This window comes from Pleurodeles waltl, chromosome 7 (assembly GCF_031143425.1).
Source record: "Pleurodeles waltl isolate 20211129_DDA chromosome 7, aPleWal1.hap1.20221129, whole genome shotgun sequence".
NCBI lineage: Eukaryota > Metazoa > Chordata > Amphibia > Caudata > Salamandridae > Pleurodeles > Pleurodeles waltl.
Genome location: NC_090446.1, coordinates 1,435,903,833 through 1,435,924,963, shown reverse-complemented (window position 1 = coordinate 1,435,924,963; position 21,131 = coordinate 1,435,903,833). Strand labels below are relative to the sequence as shown.

The following is a 21,131-nucleotide window of genomic DNA, read 5'->3' as shown; positions in this document are numbered from 1 at the left end:
AAGAAAGAAGTTGATAAGATATTGGTCCTGGGAGTGATTGAGCCCTCTAGTAGACCATGAGCCTATCCTGTTGAGCTGGTGCCTAAGGCCAACCTGAAAGAGAGCCCAGAACTGAGATTCTGTTTAGAGTTTAGGGGACTCACTGCTGACACCAAGGCTGATGCTTACCGTGTTCCCAGACCTGATTAGTTTTTAGAAGAAGTAGAGGCTGCCAATATCTTAGTGCACTTAATCTCACTTGCAAATTGCCGTTAAGGGAGCAAATGTGAAGTCAGCATTCTCCACACCTGAGGGCCACTTTCATTTTAATATTATGCCCCTGCCACATTTCAAAGGCTGCTGTCTGGATTGGTGGCCTTTGGTGAAGGATATCTTTATGCTACAGCTGTCTTTAGTTCCACCTTGTAGGACCACTTGACACACCTCAGGAAAGTGATTTTGACCCTGCTACAGGCAGGCCTGACTGCCAAGCTCAGGAAGGCCCAGATAGGGCAAGACTCTGTGGTGCACCTAGCAACCTTGTTGGTGTATGATATATCCAGCATGGACAACCAAAGAGCCAAAATATAATGGCTTGGGAATCTCCTACAGGACATTTGTTAAAGGGCATGGAACTATTGCTGACCCTGAGAGAACTCACCACAAAGAAACAGCCCAAGAAAGTTATTTGGACTGAAGAGTGTCAGAATGTGTTTGACAAGGTGAAAGAGGCCCTGTGTACAACACCTTTAATCAAATCACCTGCATATAGCAGAAGGTTTGTGGTCCAAACAGATGCTTTGGGGCATAGGATTGGGGAAGGCAGTGTTATCACAGTTGATTGATGAGGGCCAGGATAAACCATTTGTCTGTATTAGTAAGCAACTCCTCCTTAGAGAACAATGTTGGAGTATCAATGAAAGAAAAAACTTTTCTGTGCTTTGGTCCCTCAAGAAATTGAGATCCTACCATTCTGGAACTCATTTCAATGTTCAAACCAACCACAGGTCTCTCAAAAGTTTAATGCTGATGAAACCCAAAAACTGTTAAACTGGTCCATTTTGCTACAGGGAATAGACTTTAAAGTGAAACATCGACCTCGGGCTCATCATGCAAAGCAGGTGGCCTTTCCAGGTTGTTCAAAGATGAGAACTACCAGGGGAAAGGTTAGTTGCTCCTCACCTTTCATCTGGGGGAGACATATAAGATAATGTCTCTTTTTCGCATGATTCACCCCATTTTTCTAACAGATGCTGTAGGTCTTTGGACTCTGGGACCCTGTTAACCAGGCTTCAGTGTATGGGTTCTAACCCCTACAAACTTGCCAGATTGGTTACAAATTTGAACTGACACATTTAACTTGCCCATAAGTCCCTAGTATATGGTACCCATTGTACCTAGGGCATATAACTTGCATCACCTAGTGTATCAACAATAAAATAACAATGAAAAGAATGTGTTCAGGCCAAAGTTTTTGTTGTTAATTTTCAGGACTGCTACTGTTGAGGTCAATCATAACTTAAAAGGACCTCACAATAATGATCAAGGTACATTTCACGGGCCAAAATCTCTAAGGCTTCTGCACCATTGATTAATTTCCCTGCGCTTGTATAAATATCTATCTGTATTGAACTGGTTTGGGCTTTCCTTCTTCTTCATAGATGCTGATAGGGGTGGGGCTGATGTTCAATGGACATTGCAATGATATTACTGCACAGAATGAAGTGATACAAAGTCCATTTTTGGATGGGTAACTGATTTCACTGATCTTTCTGAAATATGAATTTTCTCATCATAAAAATAGTCCCAAACCAATGTGCAGTTTTCACACTGTCATGACTACCACAACTATGTGGCATGAAGGACCAAATTATGCCACAAAGTTATCTGAAGTATGTAGGAAAAAAGCAAATTATGATGCATATTCTTTGGCAGTTATATGTTTATTCATTTGAGCTACAAACAACATTTTTTTTAAACTAACATTTTTCATATTATATCACACATTAGATGCTCAAACTAACTAAAGCTCAGATTTTACTGAATGTGAACAAAACAGTACATGGATGACACCAGATATTAAATATTTTAACAATACTGCTTTGCATAGAAATGGGAATTAGAGAGAAGCAGATTACTGTGGAATGTGGATTCATAAAGAAAGGTGAATACTAAAAGCAAATGTTTTGATACAGGGATCCCCAGAGTTCAGAAGGACCAACCAGGGTTAAAGAAACTGAGCCCCCTTTATTTAGAATACAGGTCGAACTTGAATGAGTATGCCCTGAAAGGAGTGTGAGAAAGTAGCCTCTTTCTAGCATGGTTACCCCCACTTTTGGCCTGTTTGTGAGTGTGTGTCAGTGTGTTTTTACTGTGTCACTGGGATCCTGCTAACCAGGACCCCGGTGCTCATAGATAAAAACATATATGCCAGTGTGTTTTGCCTGTCTCACTGGGATCCTGATGGTCAGGACCCCAGTGCTCATAGTTGTGGCCTAATGTGTATGCCTGTGTAGTGCCTAACTGTGTCACTGAGGCTCTGCTAATCAGAACCTCAGTGCTTATGCTCTCTCTGCTTTTAAATTTGTCACTGTAGGCCAGTGACTACATATACCAATTTCAATTGGCACACTGGACCCCCCTTATAAGTCCCTAGTATATGGTACCTAGGTACCCAGGGTATTGGGGTTCCAGGAGATCCATATGGGCTGCAGCATCTCTTTTGCCACCCATAGGGAGCTCAAACAAACCCTTACACAGGACTGTCGCTGCAGCCTGCGTGAAATAGTGCACACACTATTTCACAGCCATTTTCACTGCTTAAGTAACTTGTAAGTCACCTATATGTCTAACCTTCACTTGCTGAAGGTTAGGAGCAAAGTTATTAAGTGTGAGGGCACCCTTGCACTAGCAAAGGGGCCCCCACATAGTTCAGGACCATTTCCCCAAACTTTGTGAGTGCGGGGACACCATTACACGCATGCACTACATATAGTTCAATATCTATATGTAGCTTCACAATGGTAACTCCGAATATGGCCATGTTACATGTCAAAGGTCATGGAATTGTCCCCCCATTCCAAATATGGTATTGGGGAGCCAATTCCATGCATCCTGGGGGCTCCACCATGGACCCCCAGTACTTCCAAACCAGCTCTCTGAGGCTTGCACTGCAGCTACAGCTGCTGCCACCTTACAGACAGGGTCCTGCCCTCCTGCGGTCTGGGCAGCCCAGTCCCAGGAAGGCAGAACAAAGCATTTCCCCTAAGAGCAGGGTGTTACACCCTCTCCCTTTGGAAATAGGTATTACCTGCTGGTGAGGGGTAGCCTCACCATCCTCTGGAAATGCTTTGAAGGGCACAGATGGTGCCCTCCTGGTATAAACCAGTCTACACCGGTTCAGGTACCCCTTCTCCCCTGCTCTGGAGGGAAACTGGACAAAGGAAAGGGGAGTGACCATTCCCCTGTCCATCACCACCACAGGAGTGGTGCCCATAGCTCCTCTAGTGTGTCCCAGACTTCAGCCATCTTGCTTTGCAAGGTGTGGGGGCACGCTGGAGAGCTCTGGGCCCCCTCTCAAAGCTACTTAGGGTCTCTCCTGTGGGTTCTCTTCAGATTCTGCTTACAAGTTTCCTTCAGGAATCCTCTGCAACAACTTCAGCATCCTCTGACCTCAGATCAACAGCAGCCTGCTCCAAGAAACGCTGTAAATGCAACAAAGTGTCTACAAGACACACTTTTCTTCAGCAACCTCAGCTCCAAGTCTGCAACTGCAACAGTTTCCATGGTGTGCATGCTCTGAGGACTTCCTGTCTTCATCCTGCACCAGATGGACCAAAGAAATCTCCTGTGGAGTGATGGAGTCACTCCCCTGCTCCAAGCAGTCACCTTCCAAGGTGATGACTTGTACCCTGGGACTCCTCTTGCGGCAACGAGCATGCTCCTAAGGACACAGAGGATGGACATCATCAACGTAGACTATCCTGAGGTCCTTCTGACGCAATTTGGAGGAAGTAGGACCTTGCCTTCCCTGAGAACGATGGCTCTCCTGTGTTTTGTGTCTTTTTCGCCTCTTGAGGCCTCTGTGCACTCTTTGCAAAATTCCTTCATGCCCAGCCTGGCCCAGGTCCCCAGCAATCCACACTGTGACGCTCAACTCACTGAGTTGTTCTCCGGAGGCGTCGGCCCTTCTTTTGTTGTGGTGCATCAACTGCATTTTGCACCTCCTTTGAACCCAGATTCTGTGGCTTCTTGGGGTGCTGGCTGGCATTCTGAGGGCTCTTTAAAGTGCTGAGAGCCCCCTCTTCCTCCTCGCACAGAGTTGACACCCGCAGGTCCTTCCTGGATCCATCCAGCACCATTTTGATGAAAAATGCATTTTTGCTGTAGCCAAGGCTTGTTGGCGCCCTCCAACACGAAGTCTCATCTGCAATGATCTTCTAGCCGTGGGACATCTTTTGCATCATGTAGGAACCCTTTGGCATCTTCCTGGGGTGCATTTCTACAGTATTCTACTAACCAGGGACTCTTCTTTTGCACCTTCTTCTGGGTTGGCAGGGGCTCCTGTCCTTCTTGGAACTTCTTTCGACTACTGGACTTGGTTCCCTTCCTTTGCAGGTCTTCAGGTCCAATAATCCAGCAGTTGTTCTTTGCAGACTTGGTTGGCTGCTGCAAAATCCAACAAACGAGTTGTAGTGTGTCCTAAGGAAACTTGCAGTACTCTACTCCTGCTTTTCTGGGCTCTGGTGTGGGGTAATTTACTTACCTTTACTGTATTCTTACTCTCCCAGCGAATCTGCACAAACTACAGTTGTCTAGGGTGGAATTTGTGATTCACATTCCACTTTTTTAGTATATGGTTTGTGTTACCCCTAGACCTATTTTCCTACTTTTTGCATTGTTCTATGACTATTTACTTGTTAAATTGTATTGTCTAGTGTCTATATTGTGTATAATACTTACCTCCAGAAGGAGTATTGTCTCTAAGATATTTTTGGTACTCTGTCACCCAAATAAATACCTTTATTTTTGTTAACACAGAGTATTGTCTTTACTTGTGCGTAAGTACTGTGTAACTAAAAGTAGTATTGTATGAGCTTTGCATGTCTCCTCGTTCAGCCTAAGCTGCTCTGCTATAGATACCTCTATCAGCCTAAGCAGCTAGAACACTACTACATTCACTAACAAGGGATAACTGGACTTGATGTAAGATATAAGTACCCAAGGTACCCACTACAAACCAGGCCAGCCTCCTACAAGTAGAACAACAGTAGACCAGTGTCATACTGTAATGTGTTTTTTTGCTTCTCCTTTGTGAATTGCATCCAGAAAGTAGAACTGGCTGATCCACATCATTCAGAAGATTCACTGATGGCCACAGTTGCATTGCCTTAGCTTCTGATACCTCAGAGGCATTTATGAACAGGATAAGCAGAGACACAGGGTAAAGTGAGAGTGTATAAAAATAAAACAAGGGAGAAATCAAGAGCACCTACTGACTCTGTTATAAGCATGATCACACTCCCCATATTGTTGTCAAATATGACTTTTTTTATGTTGTCACTAACTGCATTAACTATCTTTAAAATACTCATCTATTAAGTTCACATACTAAGAGTGTGTCTTCAACATGTATCTCATGACCTACTATTAGCAGGTACCTGCCAGTAAGTACTACACAGTCATGAAGTCAGGCCAGTACATCAATGTGAAGCTCTGCAGATGAGCTTTTGTACTTCCTGTCCATTGCCTAAGAATGCAATGCTCAGTTTCACTATGAGGTGCAAACAAGCCAAGCCATTCACATGGCCTCAAGCTTACATACATCCTCAAGCAAACAACTTTAATGGTGTACCTGAGCTGTGAACAAGACAATGAATGTGCATAGTTGAATTTGCAGACAAAATTATTGCATTTCCGAACTGCATTTAATGTGGATAGTTCGATAGTTGAATCCCTAGTAATGGTGCCCAAAGCAAACCCAGTGCTTGTAAATGTTACCAGTGGGCTGCAACACTCATTGTATCATCCACTGCAGTGACAATGCAAACATGGCTGCAGGCCTGCTATTTGTAGTTTGTGGGGAAGTGTCCTGATCCTTTGGTAAGACGACCATCTGTACAGAGGAAGTTAATTCACTTCAAGGAGGCCTACCCTCTCACAAACCGATGTAGGTAACACATGGGCCTAACCCTTTTCTTTGTGGCTCTAGCTAATCCGGCACCAGGCTTAGTGGGTGAAGAGCTGCCTCAGAACTAGTTTAGATTGACCATAGGGGATGTATTGCTCATTTCCCTGGCGGGCAGATAAGCTTTTCATAGGGAAAATAAGCTTTTGTCATAATGGTTTTAGGCAGAGAGTGGCACTGGGATTGTTTGCAGTAAACCCCAAAGGAAGTGCTGCAAACCTGTGTAGAAGCATCCTTGGGAACCTTTATCCTACTGGTTAGAGAGTGGCCAGGAGTTTCCCCACCTGCAGACTGACACTGGGCATCAATGTTGAATAGTCGGTACCATCCTCAGAACACTTTCTGGATTGGTGGAAGAAAAGAAGACCACTGTGCCTGCTGTCTGTGACCTGAGAAGAACCCTGATGACTAAAGATGCTCTACCTTTTAAATCCAGGAAAAAGAAGTGACTCAATGGGTCATAAGGCTGACCTGATTTAGTTACAGGGAAACAAAAAGGTTTCCGGAGGTCTTCTTCCTGCATGCCCAGCTGACCAGTTACAACTGGACCTACCTTTGACCCTGCTGTTGGCCTCTGCTGGATTGAGTCTTGAACCCCATCTACTTTCCGCAAGGTCAATTACTCTTGGCTGGTATGAAAGTGTACATGTCCTTATGAATTATGAAGCTTGGGACTTAGAAATATTTCACCAACTTTTTCTTCTGATAACCATTAGGGGACAGGGATTAACCTGCCTAGCTGACACCGTGAGGATGCATTACCTTTCGGCCAGAGGTCCATGTAACTGTAAGATTATCTTCACTGCAGCAGCAAATCTGATTCTGTGGCACCTTGTGGACATGGTATCACCTTCCTTTGGAGCCCTCTTCATCTACAAGTTGCAGTCTTGCACCACTAGAATAATCTGAGCTCCAAAAAAGTGACCAAGTCCAAAGGTAGACCTATACACCAGGCAAAAGCGCAAATAGGAACCCCTGCAGGTGGAGAATATAAAAATGTCTCCTGCCCTGAGGTTCCCTGTCAAATTTCAGCTCAGCTTCACTGAGACCTCATCCAACTGTTATCTGTTGAGTGGAACCCTCTTTGGTCACAGCCTTATACTTCGCCTTGCTGAGGATTTTAGACTGCGATTCCATAGACTAGGTCTAAAGCTGAAAGGTCTGACTGGGTTGAACTTGGTTTCTTTATCTGACCTGTACTCCATTGCGGTCAGCCTTATCTTGCACAAAGGTATTGGTCAAGCACAAATGGATAACTGCAGTTGGTGCTTAACACTTTTTGGTGTTTAGTTTTTTTAACATATTTTTCTTAATTTTAAATTGCACATAACAGTTCATACAATTCCCTTAGATACATTATATACAATCATCTCTCACCGGCTCCTGACCTGTCATTTCTGAACACTCTACCCCTCTTGTCTCTGCCAGACATCGTCTTCTTCCCAACTTCCCAACCAATGTCACTCAAGAGTCTTTGCTTTCTCTGGATCGACAGACCCCTTACCCATGCCATAGTTCCATGAACATATTCAATCCTACATTCCATTTGTATAATGTAGGAACCTGCAGCTTTCCCCACATTTGTATTATGTCTGTCTTTGCAATTATGAAGCCCAACATGCAAAAGCTCAGTGTTGCCCTAAGCAAGTCAGCTTTGTTGAGCATTCGCAATATCACCAGTTGGTGTGTTCCATGGATCTCTATGTCCTCCTCGAACAACCTGCAAGTTTGGGGCATCCTCAGATAGTATCTAGGAATGCGCCCTTCCCTGTGATGCAGCATTTGGTATTGGGGTTCTCAGCCCATCCCATTTTATAAAGTTCAAATCTGTTATGGTAGATTTGATTAAGTATTTTCAGATGCTCAGCCTCAACTTTGCTTTAATTGCCACTTCGCTTTGATGCATAAGGGCTGCCTCCCACTTTATATTTTCCAGAGTGCCTACCACTCTCTCCCATCTAGCCCTCAGTGCCGGCAGGTTCTCTGGTGTATTGTTAATGATGGTTCGATAATGTTGTGAGACCAGGTGATCTCGCCCCTCAGAACCTAATGCTTCTGGGGGCTGTTTTTCAGATTCAGCTTGCAGTGCATGGGTCAATTGTAAATATTAATATTGTTGGGTGTGTGCCAGGTTGGATTCTTCCTAGAGGACTTTGAACACTTATTTCCACCCCATCTAATGTTTCTATACCTCCAAGTTCCCATTAGGCAAACACAGGCAATCTGTTGACCTCTTTGAGTCCTTCACCCTTCCATACGGGTGTCACTAGAGTTATCTTCCCTCTCCATCCCATTGCTTTGGTGGTGTCATCCCACCCTTTCAGCGTGGCCCTAGAAGAATGGGAAGAACCTCCTGGCTGATCGCCCATATGTTGGAAGGTGGATTATTAGTAAGGGCAGGTAGGTACCTACACTTAGTAATAGGTCACAATCTCACATTAGGTCCAGGCAAGGTCTCAATAAATTGATCCCTGCTCAACCCTGGGTAGCTTGGCCCGCGAGCAGTTAGGCTTAACTTAGGAGACAGGCGTGTAAAGCATCTTATATCAACATAACAGTGAATAAGTAAAACACAACACACAATAAAAATCCAACCCTAATTTATAAAGATAGGAACCATTTTAATCTTTAAAATGACACCAAATTGACAAACATCCAATGTAGGGAACCAGGGATATGATTTTTTCAAGAGTAAAAGTAACATTAAAGCTGGACTGGGACAAAGTTAAGAGTTCCAGCAGCCAGCAATGTAACACTTTTACACTTACCACCAGAAGTGTTTCTTGAAGCAGGAAAGTGGTCCACGACCCCACCCCAAGGTTCAGAAGTTCTGGTTTACCCTTTGGAGTCTGGGACTAGAACTCCCACAATGCATCTAGTCAATGCAAGTAAAATCCAAGCAAAGCTTGTCAGCTGGAGTTGACCTTGTTATTGATGTTGCAGGTTGCCCCTCTGGCACTTTTCTACCTGTTGCTTATTAGGGAATCCACACCTTATCCTTTAAGACAGGCAAAGTCCTTTTGTTGTGAAGCCTTGGGGGTGCTGCAGGTGCAGTCCTTATAAGTGCAGTCATCTCTTGTGCAGTCCAACAGCAGTCCTTCTTCTTCTTACAGGCAGGGATCTGAGTTGTTGGGCAGCTCCTCCATATGTATCCTTTCTACTGGATTAGCAAGCAGGGGGGTACTCCTGACGAGTACAATGGAGGGTGTCACCCTCTGGGGTGACTCTAGGGTAACCGCTTCAAACGAAGTGTGGTATAAATCAATCCCAGGAAGCAACACTCTTCAAAAATCTCTTTTTGGAAGTTACATCTGGCTGAGCCCACCCACTGGTGTGGCTAAGTTTTCCTAACACACCGCCTTCAGCCCCTCTCCTAATCTAATTACTGGGGCTACCATCTGGCTAGAGGAGTAGTCTGGTTTCTGTCCCGGAGGGCTTTTCCTCCTTTGAAAATCAATTTGTCCACCATACCCTTTCCTACCCTGGCATCTGCTACAGCGGTTCTCCTCCCACAAGATGCTTCCTTTATTTCAGCCCATGCCACTTCACACCTCAGCGGCTGACCAATCAGGAAAGTGCACTACATGGCTGATTTTGGTATATTTCAGAAAGAGTTCTAAAACGCCTTCCCTTTACTATTTATAGAAGATCAAACATTGCCAAGTTATTGGATTTAATCTAGCGAGTAATTTGATACCAAACATGAAATATTTAGCTAATTTCTAGCAGAAAAGCCTCCCAATGTTACCCTATGGAGATAATGTACTACCATGGAGAAAAATGAATTTTGCTATTTTTCCCTCACCAAGGCTTATAAAACATCTTTTAAAATGTCCCTGCTTATATTTACACTGCATCCAATCCTTAGGGGATCCTAGGGTAGACCTTTAGGGGTGAATTATATGCAAAAATAAGGTAGTTTAAGACTTTGGAAGTATTTTTAATTCCAAAGCCGTATTTGGGGTTAATTTGAGACACCACAGCAATGCACACGTGAGTGCCCTAACTCCATGCCCTACCATATATTAGTAATTTATAGGTAGGTTGTCAAAGGCAAATATAATTATGCCTGATTTGCATATACCTTTTGCGCCCTGGGACTGGTTAGCAGTGCCCAGTGCAGAGCCTGAGTCAGCAACCACCAATATCAATCAAAATATTTGTGGGTGATCAAGGCCAAAAAAATGACTTTCTTACACCATAAAAATGGTGTCATCCTGGCTCTCTCTAATCAGTTAGCGAGCATGCTGTGTGGGGCAAATCCCCACTCATTAATAAATTAAAGTTGAGTTGTCCTACAGTACAATCTAAGGTCTAGGAGGGCAATGATAACATTGTCCAACAATTTATAGAGTGACTATAGGGCTATCCTAGTGGTTTCACTGTTCCACAGCAATCATGGGAACTCCTCATCTATGTTGCCTATGTACGCCTCCAGCACCTCCAGTGGGATATTTTGCAGTACATATAAAACATTTGGAAGAGCTGTCATTTTATATAGGACAGCCCTGCCCAGAAGCTTGAGTGTCAGAGTACGCCATCTACCCATATGGCCCGCAGTGCCTCTAGCAACCTATTTAGGGTCTGTCTCTGGAATGTCTTGCTGGTGGCTGTAACCTTGATTCCAAGGTATCTGAAGTCTGCCTCTGCACTTTTAGAGTATCCCTCAACTCGTCAGACACCTCCCAGTCTTTGGATAAGAAGTCCTCCTCCAAGTCTCTTCACATTGTGAGTTGGCTAAACATTGGTGAGTCATTGGTGAGACATTGGTGAATTCAACAGTTTGTTAGGAAGACCTCCAGTGGGTCTAGATGGCAATGCAATTTCCTTTTGGTCCAGGTACTGGGTTGCAACATTTGAGGCCTCTTTCAGCTGCTTAACAGTTCAGCTGCAGCAATAATTTTCAAACAGCCACATCTCAGGCAGCTGCATGATCCGTCAGGCACATATTAGAAACATTCTTCGATGTAGCAGCTTCAAATACATTGACATTTTTTGCTCGGTCTCACTCTAGGCAAGTGCCATTGGCTAACCACTCTAAGTCCATTCTGATACACCTGGACAAGGTCCAGGGCCTTGGTGATAGTTAATTCTTCAGCTGCATACGTTGCTAGGGTACCCTTGTGTAAATGGAATGGGCTATGTCAATTGGTGTACAATAGTGCACACTTTGGGTTAGTGCCATAGAACTGAATCAGGCATGTTTTGCCAGGGTGATCCCTTCTGCACACCTACAACTGGGTTGACAGGTTCTGAGATTTAAGCATGTCAGTCACGTTCTTGCGAGATTCTAGTGGTCAGACCCTCAGCAACCACTCTTCTACATGCTTATAGTTAGCAAATACTGAATACTTAGTTGATCTTTTCTTCTTCCCTTAGGCATGTAATCTCCAAGTGTTCCACAGCAGGGAGGCAAGGCAGTTCTTCCTTTAGATCACACTCCAGGTGATGTCCCCCCACCTCTGAGAAGCTGGCTGTCTGGCAAAAACCAGCCCAAGTTGAACAGTAGAACTCTGGGATACCATCTGTTCGGTTAAGGAAGGCTAGAGCAAAATGTGCGTCAACAGCTTCCACTTTTATACATATACACGGACCACAGATGTGTTTCCTCCATCTTCACTTTTAAAATTGATTTGGATCATTTATCCTTTCATATGTTCTTCTCAGGCTGATTTCCATAGGGTGTTGTTTCCAGGTTGGTTAACCCACAACAGAAGCAAAAAGAGATGGAAGCCTTTTTTATCTGGTAATTTAGATCCTCACTGAGAGTGAGCAGGAGGCAATAGAAAAGGAAAGGACTCTTGACACTTTCAGGAAATTATACTGGAGCTGCTGCTGTTCTCTACACAGAATTGCTGTATGTAGAAAGACTAATCAATATCTCATTGAATTACCAAGAGAAAGACTGTCTCTTCTTTCCCAATTCAATGTTTATGCTCCCTCTTTCCAGTCTGGAATACACTTCCAATGTCTGGGAAAGTAACATCACCTCCATCGTGTGCACATGAACAAGTCAAGGGTTTGCAAAAGAGAACTCACAGGCCTTCTTCACTCTGGTTCATTCAGACACACATTTTGCGTTTACCACATTAACTATCCACATACATACTAGCACATGCACTGTGATGTTAGTGAAAGGGGATCGGGTCTAGCTTGTAGCAGAGGAACATGTCTGGCTATGACTGTATCTCCACTGAAACACAGTATCCTGCAACCATCACTTTATATGTTAGTATCCTTAACAAGAATGGTAGTCCACTGTCATTAAATAAAGCACACTTGGTGCACCCTCTAGCTCATTGATACTGAAAGTACGGCCTGGACGTACGTGTGGCCTCCTGACCCTAATATCTGGCACCTTAGTCAACAACAGAGCAGGACTGCTCTATATTTGACTCAGCACTAAATGTTAAAAAGATTGTTAAATAAACCTACATGCTTTTAGTTAAACACTAGCTAATGGTAAAAATAGAGAAAGTGACCAGAGAGTTGTGCACCGCTTTACAGCTTTACTTAAGGAACACCTTCATTTCTCAAGCTATCTTGCAGGTAAAGTTTAAAAATGTCTATAGAATTCAAAAAGTGTATTTCATTAGCAAGGAGAATCATTTCACCTTAGTTCATTATATCATATGATTGCATGTAGAAGTACTAATTAAAAGTGATAGCTTTTGAGCATGATTTTAGAAACATAAATGTTTCTCCCCACCCAGACAACAATGCCAAGAGTGCAATAAAAGGCATGTTAGCTGTGATGTGCACTCTTTGGATGGCCTGGATTCTTTTTATACATGAACAACATTATACTTTGTTAAAGCAAACACAGGAAAAGATTCGTACAGCATCCATCCTGCAGTCATGTATTTTGAGGTCCTTTTATATATGATAATTTTATTAAAAAAGGAGGGAAAGCAAAATAAACAATCGCCTAAGGCCACACAATTTGGTAAAGTGAGGAAGCCCGGATTAATCCTAGGTTTTCTGGTTTTTCATTGTTCAATTCTGCCACAAGATGTATATGCTTTATTTCCTCTGCACCCACCTTTCTGGCAAAAAAACTCGCCCAACTCCACTGCTGCCAGCAATCGGCCCTCGGTCACATCACAGACCAAACTTTGTGGCCCCTAGGAACATTTTTGCGAGTACACGTGCTCTAGGTCCAGGACGGATCCAGGGCCACAGTCACATCAATAAACAGGTCTAGGCGTTTACACACACGCTAGAGTAGCATGAGGCTTGGGCTAAAAAACAAAAACCAGGATACCAGATACTATCAGATGCGCACACCGAAAAGGGAATATGGCTGCACACCATTCATGGGACATTACTGTCCCTGAGTTCTAAAGCATCTATTGTAGTATCAGATATCAAAGTTTTTTAATTTGTACAAGCATTTGCTTTTTGATTTCAGAATTCTTAGGCAGCATAATCCAGATGAAAATCACTTTTTCGTGACTATTTACGGCCACAGCCAATGTGAGCGTCAACCTCTAGACTAAATTAGGGTTTCTAAATGTTCTTCTTACCTTCGTCTCCAGGTAGGAGAGGATGAGACTGATTAGCTCCTTGGGCGCCCGAATCATGCATTTCTGATAGAGTGACGCGTGCTCCTTTGTTTCAAAGAATCGACGAGGCATCTGCAGTGCAAAGAAAAAAGGCAATATTTAAGCCAATAGTTCTAGCCCTTTTGGGTACATGCAAGAAAGAGTTTTGGCAGAGCTCTCTGCTTATATGATGGTACTGTAGTGTGGATCGGTGATATGTTTAGCCCTTACTCCACGGTGTAGGGCTACATTGATTTCAGGACTTCCAGGTCATAGCTTAGCCATGCACTTGCGCTGCCTAGCAGCACTGTGCTGTGTCAGAAAAAAACTGGAGGGATTTGTCAATGCACACCTATTAGTAGCAGTGGCGTAACGAAACTTGAGGGCCCCCCTGCAAAGGAGCAGGCGGGGGCCCCCTCCCCTAGGGATGCAGTCAGAGACCTGCTGCCAGTGCACAGAGTTCTGTGCTGAGGGGGCCCCCTAGAGCTCGGAAGGGGGACCCGCACTGCAGGGGCTTCGAGGCCTTTGTTATGACACTGCTTAGTGAGTTGAGGGTATGTAATAAAGGCTAAGGCTTGCTACTCCCGTCTTCACAGGAGCTGGGTTAGATATCTGAATCCACTACTTTTACTTTGCACAGTCTGCCGCAGAGAACTTGGCTCAGAAGCTGAGAAGTATACATTGCTCGTCTTAGCTTGTTAGACAAAGTGGGATATGTTCAAAGTGAAGAGGTGTATGCCATGTCACAGATATTAGCAGGGCCATAGGAATTATGCACCTTGAGAGGGTCAAGTTATGCGGCAGCATTTAGTAAATTATGTGGTGGGAAACAGCAAATTATGCAGCATAATATGGCACATTTTGAAGTAATATTACTTAATTATCTCAACATTCTTAAACTTCATAAAACTGTATGGGCGTTGGTTGCACCTTGTTAGTACCATTTTAATACCCAAACGCAGCGATGAGCAACAAAAAGGTGATGGGTCCTGATTTGCAAAGGGCCCTCCACTATGAGACAAAATGTGTTGCTGCACTTTTAGTAACTTTCGAAGCGTTTGAGGTAGAAACATTTGTTTTTGTTAAAATCTGCAGATTATGTGGCAGATGATGGATTTGGTCTAGGGTCCCAATAACAATAGTTCAGTCACTTTCTATCATAAATTATCAATAAATACATCCCTCATTAAATACAGAAGAAAAAAAGTTTCACTTCTATAATACTATTTACTAACTCTGGAGAACACTTCCCTTGTTAGAATTCATCTCTCCAGAGTCTATTATCTTCGCTAAATCCACCAATAAGCGCCATTGCATGTCTTTTAAAACTAGGATGTTCTTTACATATGTTCACTCATAGTATGGCAAGATTAAAGCATTTGAACTTTGCTCATAAAAACTATTGCACATACTACCATTTACTCCCAGGTGGCAGAGGTTTCAAGTGAACAACCAGACTTCATTCTGTTTTAATACATTGATGGATGAAACCCTTATACATCTAAATGCCTTGAGTTTGTCTGCAGCAATTTATGTCTCCAGTAGTGACTACCTGATGACCTGGTTACTTACTGGTAATCTTCATTACTGCGAGTCCTAGTACTCCTTCTCACAATCATCACTGTGTGAGCTTTGCCTTGACCTTACAAAGATTGTTGCCCATCTAAAAAAACACCTATCCTATAGTTCCAAGAACTAGAGTTTACTTCCTTAGGAAACAAAGGCGGTCATTCCGTTTACCGCCAGGGCCGGGGTCCGCGGGAGCACCGCCAACAGGCTGTCGGTGCTCCTTTAGTATTCTGACCGCGGCGGTACAGCCGCGGGCAGAAACGGAAAGCCGGCGGTGTACCGCCGACTTTCCGCTGCCCAGGGGAATCCTCCATGGCGGCGCAGCTTGCTGCGCCGCCATGGGGATTCCGACCCCCATACCGCCATCCTGTTCCTGGCGGTTTCGGCCGCCAGGAACAGGATGGCGGTATGGGGTGTCATGGGGCCCCTGGGGGCCCCTGCAGTGCCCATGCCAATGGCATGGGCATTGCAGGGGCCCCGGTAAGAGGGCCCCACTTAGAATTTCAGTGTCTGCTTAGCAGACACTGAAATTTGCAACGGGTGCTACTGCACCCGTCACACCCCTTCCACTCCGCCGGCTCCATTCGGAGCCGGCTTCCTCGTGGAAGGGTGTTTCCCACTGGGCTGGCGGGCGGTCACCTGCCAGCCCAGCGGGAAACCCAGAATGACCGCTGCGGTCTTTTGACCGCGGTACGGTCTTCTGGCGGTTCCCGCTTGGCGGGCGGCTCCCGCCGCCCGCCAAGCTTGGAATGACCCCTAAAATGTATTACGACAGGAGTACTTCCTTATTCATTGCATTGATTACAGATTATATCAATACATGTTTTTAGTTTATTTTTATGTTGAATGCTTTCTTAGAACATTTAATTTTGCTTCACCAGTAGAATAGTAACAAACTCATTGATTTACTTAATGTTTTTTCGCCTATGACATACTTTGGAACCCGGGAGTTAATACTAACTGGTTTATTGTCCTGTTGTCTGTATGATATCGCAACTTCTATGTTTATTAGATTGCTAGTCTTGTTCTAACTTGCTTTATAAACCCCATATTTCGCTGCACTCTAGTGCACTGTAAAATGTGTTATAGACCAGACCATCCAGTAACCGGTTCCTGCTTACTGAAGGGCATATTTATGAGCCCTTTGTGCCACAGTTGCGTCAACCTGGGGATGAACCTGAAGATACAGCTAAGTCGTACACCTCCCCAAAGAAGGCTCAACAAGAAGAAATATCTTTATTTTTCCTTGATGTTTCCTCTTTCTATTTGTGCTGCGTTCTGCAGCACAAATAGAAAGGGGAACAAGCCTCCCAGGATTGTTTTTGTGCAGGAAGGTGTCCCTTCCTGCATAAAACAATCCTGCCTACAATGCAGACACCCTTGCAGCACGGTGCAAGGGTGCCTGTGTTGGTGCTAGACTGCTAAAATGGTGCTAGTGCAGTAGAAAAGAACAGGAAAGCTCTGCATGCAATAGATACTGCACATGCCTACTCCTTCCCTTTCATGCAGGGCAGTGTATCAAGATGGCTTGCTGTGCTGCCCTGTGTGAAAAACCCACAAATATGGGCATGGATTTTTAAATAGCTGAGCATCAACCATCAGTGCTATTTTACTCTCACTGGTCTCTGGCATGCTTCATCGGCTGAAAAGGCCTCAATTCTTATCTGCCTGCATACTTTTAGGTGTGGGCCAGCCAGTCAGGAAATCCTTATCTCCATGATGGAGTTATCACAGGATTTACTGGCAGGAGATTATGGCCTGATTTAAGAGTTTATATAGGATATAAATCTTCCTGACCTGCAAAAGAATGATGAATTAATTAACTAATTACAGTCTCAAGTCATACTCCATTTACTTACTGATTGGTTTTGTGTCTGTCCCAGTTGTGGCGACCAGGACACATCCACAGCAAGACGTATTTTCTGGAAACTTCCCACCTCTGTCTTGTCTGAGTTGAGCTGCAGACATTTAGGGACATATTTATACTCTGCGCTGAATTAGCGTCATTGTTTTTACGCTAATTCAGCGCAAACTTAACTCCATATTTATACCTTGGAGCTAGACACGTCTGGTGCCAAAGTTATAGAGTTAAAGTCATTTTTTTACTGTGAAAACCTACCTGGTGTCAATGATATGCAAGGTAGGCGTTCCTGAGCAAAAAATGACTCTATGGCCTTAGCGCCTGATTTATTCTCCCGTACAAAAATGGGGCACAGGAGGTAGGCGGGCATAAACAATGGCGCTAAATAATGCCTGGGTCAGGGCAGGCGTTAGGGGACCTGTGGGCTCATTTAGGTCCAGTATGTGGTTGTCACTGAAGTGAGCTGCCAGTCATTTATTGATGAGTTGTTTGAGGATGTTAGTAGGATAGGGTTTCGTAACACTGAACTGTGGCGGCTGGTGATTTAAAAAAGTGGTGGGGCATAAGTCTATGCATGGAATTGCATTGTGTGAGTGAGTATAACGAGCAAAAATGATAGTCCTAAGAAGGGTTTGGGGAGGGTCTGGCCTGAGATTCCTTTTTTTAAAATTTGGGTAAAATTGGGCATTTTCCTGCAGTACTAAACTAAGAAATTAATCAAAATGACTTACTTTTAATAAGCATTTCTGAAGGAAACTGCATTAATCATTTTAATGAATTCCTGGTTGGCCAAGCGAACAGGACCACCATTAAGGGTGTGTGCACCAGACAAGAGGGCCTGCAAGATCATAAGTCATTCCACTCTTAAATGTCCACTTTTCAGAAGCAGACAGGCCTCACTGCAAACTGACCTTCAACCAGTTTCACTCTTTACACATCAGTGAAGGAAGTGATCATTGCTGGCATGTGGTATCTGCATATGCAACATTACATGATCAGCGATTTAGCTATCTTGGAGCACTGATACGCCTTTCCCAGTCATGACTCAGGCACAATGTCAGGCATTTTTTCATGCACTTAATTATCGTCTGAGAATGAAATAAGTCAAATGCCTTGCCAATTCTCTTGGGTGTTTTCATGTACATATGTCTGTGCCTGTTTTTTTTTCTCTATGTGCGCCTCCCTGTCTATGTTGATGTGTGAATGTGCACACATTTGTGTAAGTCTATTTAGGTGTAAATGTTTGTTTGCTTGCCTACTCCTATGTATATCTGTCTGTGAATGGCTGTGACTCCATATGTCTGTGTTGTGACAATGTATGTTATAATTGCAGAGGCACAACAGTGCTCTGCGATGAGAATGCCTTCTTCAATTAATTTTAAATTGAAGATCAAGCATCTTTATTATTTACCAGTAGCAGAAGTTGTAGTCATGGTCCCAATGAGAGAAGAAAGCTAGCATCAGAAAGATTGAGGGTTTGTTCGACCCAAAATATGTGTGTGTGGAAAACAAGTTTATCCTTGGAAAAGTTGGATCAGAGTAACATATATTAATTCTTACAACAAGGTCAACAGTTGTTATTTTATTGACCATTGCAGCATAAAAGGATGACTAAGGCTGCCAGGATTCAAACCCGTAACCATTGATTGAATCACAAATCTCTGGGGAGGATGCATTGGTCCAGTGAGCATTCAGAGACCCTGCTAATAGGGACTAGGATTTGACTCACCATATTCACATTATAAATTCAACATTATCACTTTTAGGTCTACTCACACACCCAACTACACACTCTCATTCCCCCGCCCTCCTACACATTCTCTTGAAGCACATTCACCCCCCCAACTGTTGCATTTCTCTTAATTAAGATACTTCATTGATGGGTTGTGTGCTGCATTTCAGTCACTTCATGTTGCTTAACCTCACTTTTGCCAGCCCACTTTGACATGCCCACATACACCCACCCATCTACTCATACTCGCCTAAGCACTTACTGGCATTCACCTACCTAGCGACATTCACCCACCTGCATTCAACAATTCACTCACTTTAACTCAACTTCCTCCATTCACCTACATACTCATATTCATCCATCCAGATTGTTTCCCCATGTCATTACTCAAGTCACTTACACACCCACTCAGTCAACCCTCAAGACCACTCAAGATCATTCACTGACGCATTAACACACAAATACAGAAAATATACCCCACTGAGTTTCAAAGTGTTTGACTAAGGAAAGCTATATTAATTGGATTTGTTAATGCTTGTTTTATTTCACCTGCAGATCACATTAAGTTAATGTGCAGTGGAGCATGTAGAAATAAAACCATCATTATTAATCATCATAACATCAGATTTAGCACTGAACCCAGAGCTGCTGGAGAAAAGAGAGATCAGCACTTACAAAGTATCCAAGAGGGTGAGCGAACCCGAAAGAGAATCGACTTTTCACTTTTTTTCTATAAATGAGCTGCCCGGGCTGCACCTTATTTGTGTGAATTTTTCAGCCCAGCTTCGGTCATGGTATCTGTCCTTCAGGCTTGCTGATAGCTGAGGCCATGCCAGGCACCACATTTGCCTCGATTGAGTCTACAGTGACAAAACTCTGGCTGGTCCTTTCACACGCTTCAGTGGATGAATGGATGCTGCATAGCGTCACATGCACTGTAAATTCTGCCAGGCATCTCAGAATGACGTCTGTGCTGCTTTGTTCCATGCCTGGTAACCCGCCCTTTCCCTCCACGTCATAGGGTAGGGTGTGGGCAATGGAGCCTACTGATCCCACCACCCTTTGAGGAAAAGGGAAAGCGGTGGGTAACCGCAGCTGAGTAACATGCTGTCTTGCACAGCATGGGCTAGAAAGTAAAAAAGCAAAGGTTGTTTTTATTCAGCGTCCTTCTAGAAGGAGGAGACCGGAAAACAATATCATCTGCTCTTTAAGGAAATGCAAGGGCTGTGTACATGTGAACCGGACAGTCACTGAGTACAGTGTCAGGAGAGCATGGGGAGTATGGAGAAGTATGGTAGTGTTTTCCAGGTGTCCGAGCAAGTGCCAGAATTGAGTGAGTCCTTTGACTATTAGGGTGAGTCTTGTGCAAATGGTGTCAAGTCCTTTGATTAAGATGAAATGTGGACCGGGGACCGATCAGGCTCCTAAGTGTATAGAGTGCATGGTGAGGACGGTTTCCATAGCGGTGATGATGAGCCAACGGATTACCAAAGGTAGCGATATCACTGTATAGCTATTTTCCAGCCAACACTATTTTTTATCAGACCTATATCTTTATAGGCAACAACACTACTACATCTCCTTGCATGAAGTGACACCACTCACCTCCTCCTAAACTCACCCTATGAAGAAGCCAAGCATCAGGACCTCATTCTTCAGCAGCCACATTCAAAGAAAGTGATATCACTGTGTTTCACAGCATTAATCACTACAAAATGTGTTATAACTGGTTTCTCACAAAAACCATCTTTAAAAGTAGAAGCCACACATATGGGCTTCATTTAACAGCATCCATCACCACAGAAAAGGGTTTCACTTGTGATAGAGCGAACCGTAGTAACAATTTACCTGTGTTCGGACGCTCTTTAGGCCGATGAATCTTTTGACTAAGTGGGAACTCTCTGTACTCTTAATCGATCAATTTCCTGAAATCAATAATCAATAACGAACATAAGCAATACCTTGATCAACATAACACTTAACGATTAATCCAGAATACATTTCGGCGAACCCTGACCTTTCGGTCAGGAATAACCACACCAGTTTATTGCAAAGTTAGTGAATTTATTTCCCTATATTAACAAAGCTAGCACGATATAGATGTGTCTCAACACCAAATGATAAACATAAATGAACATTAATAGCTGTCCATAACGTCGAAACAAGTGTAATCTATGTAGCATTTGAATCACAAGGCATTCAATAATAGCAATGCAAAGCACTAATACGATAATCTGTAATGAACTAATTGCGTACATT

At 43.7% G+C, this 21,131-nt stretch overlaps 1 protein-coding gene across 2 annotated transcripts in view; it reads right to left on the bottom strand.

Annotated features, from left to right (window-relative positions):
- LOC138246451 (putative methyltransferase DDB_G0268948) overlaps positions 1–21,131 on the bottom strand; it is a 232,465-nt gene that overhangs the window by 149,383 nt on the left and 61,951 nt on the right. The window contains exons 2-3 of one of the 2 annotated variants that reach the window (XM_069201067.1): positions 20,721–20,797; positions 13,693–13,803 (exon numbers count right to left, since the gene is read on the bottom strand). In XM_069201067.1, coding sequence (XP_069057168.1) covers positions 13,693–13,803 — 111 coding nt within the window. In that variant the 5' untranslated portion in view covers positions 20,721–20,797. The remainder of the gene's footprint in view (positions 1–13,692; positions 13,804–20,720; positions 20,798–21,131) is intronic. The other variant, XM_069201066.1, reaches the window with a different exon arrangement.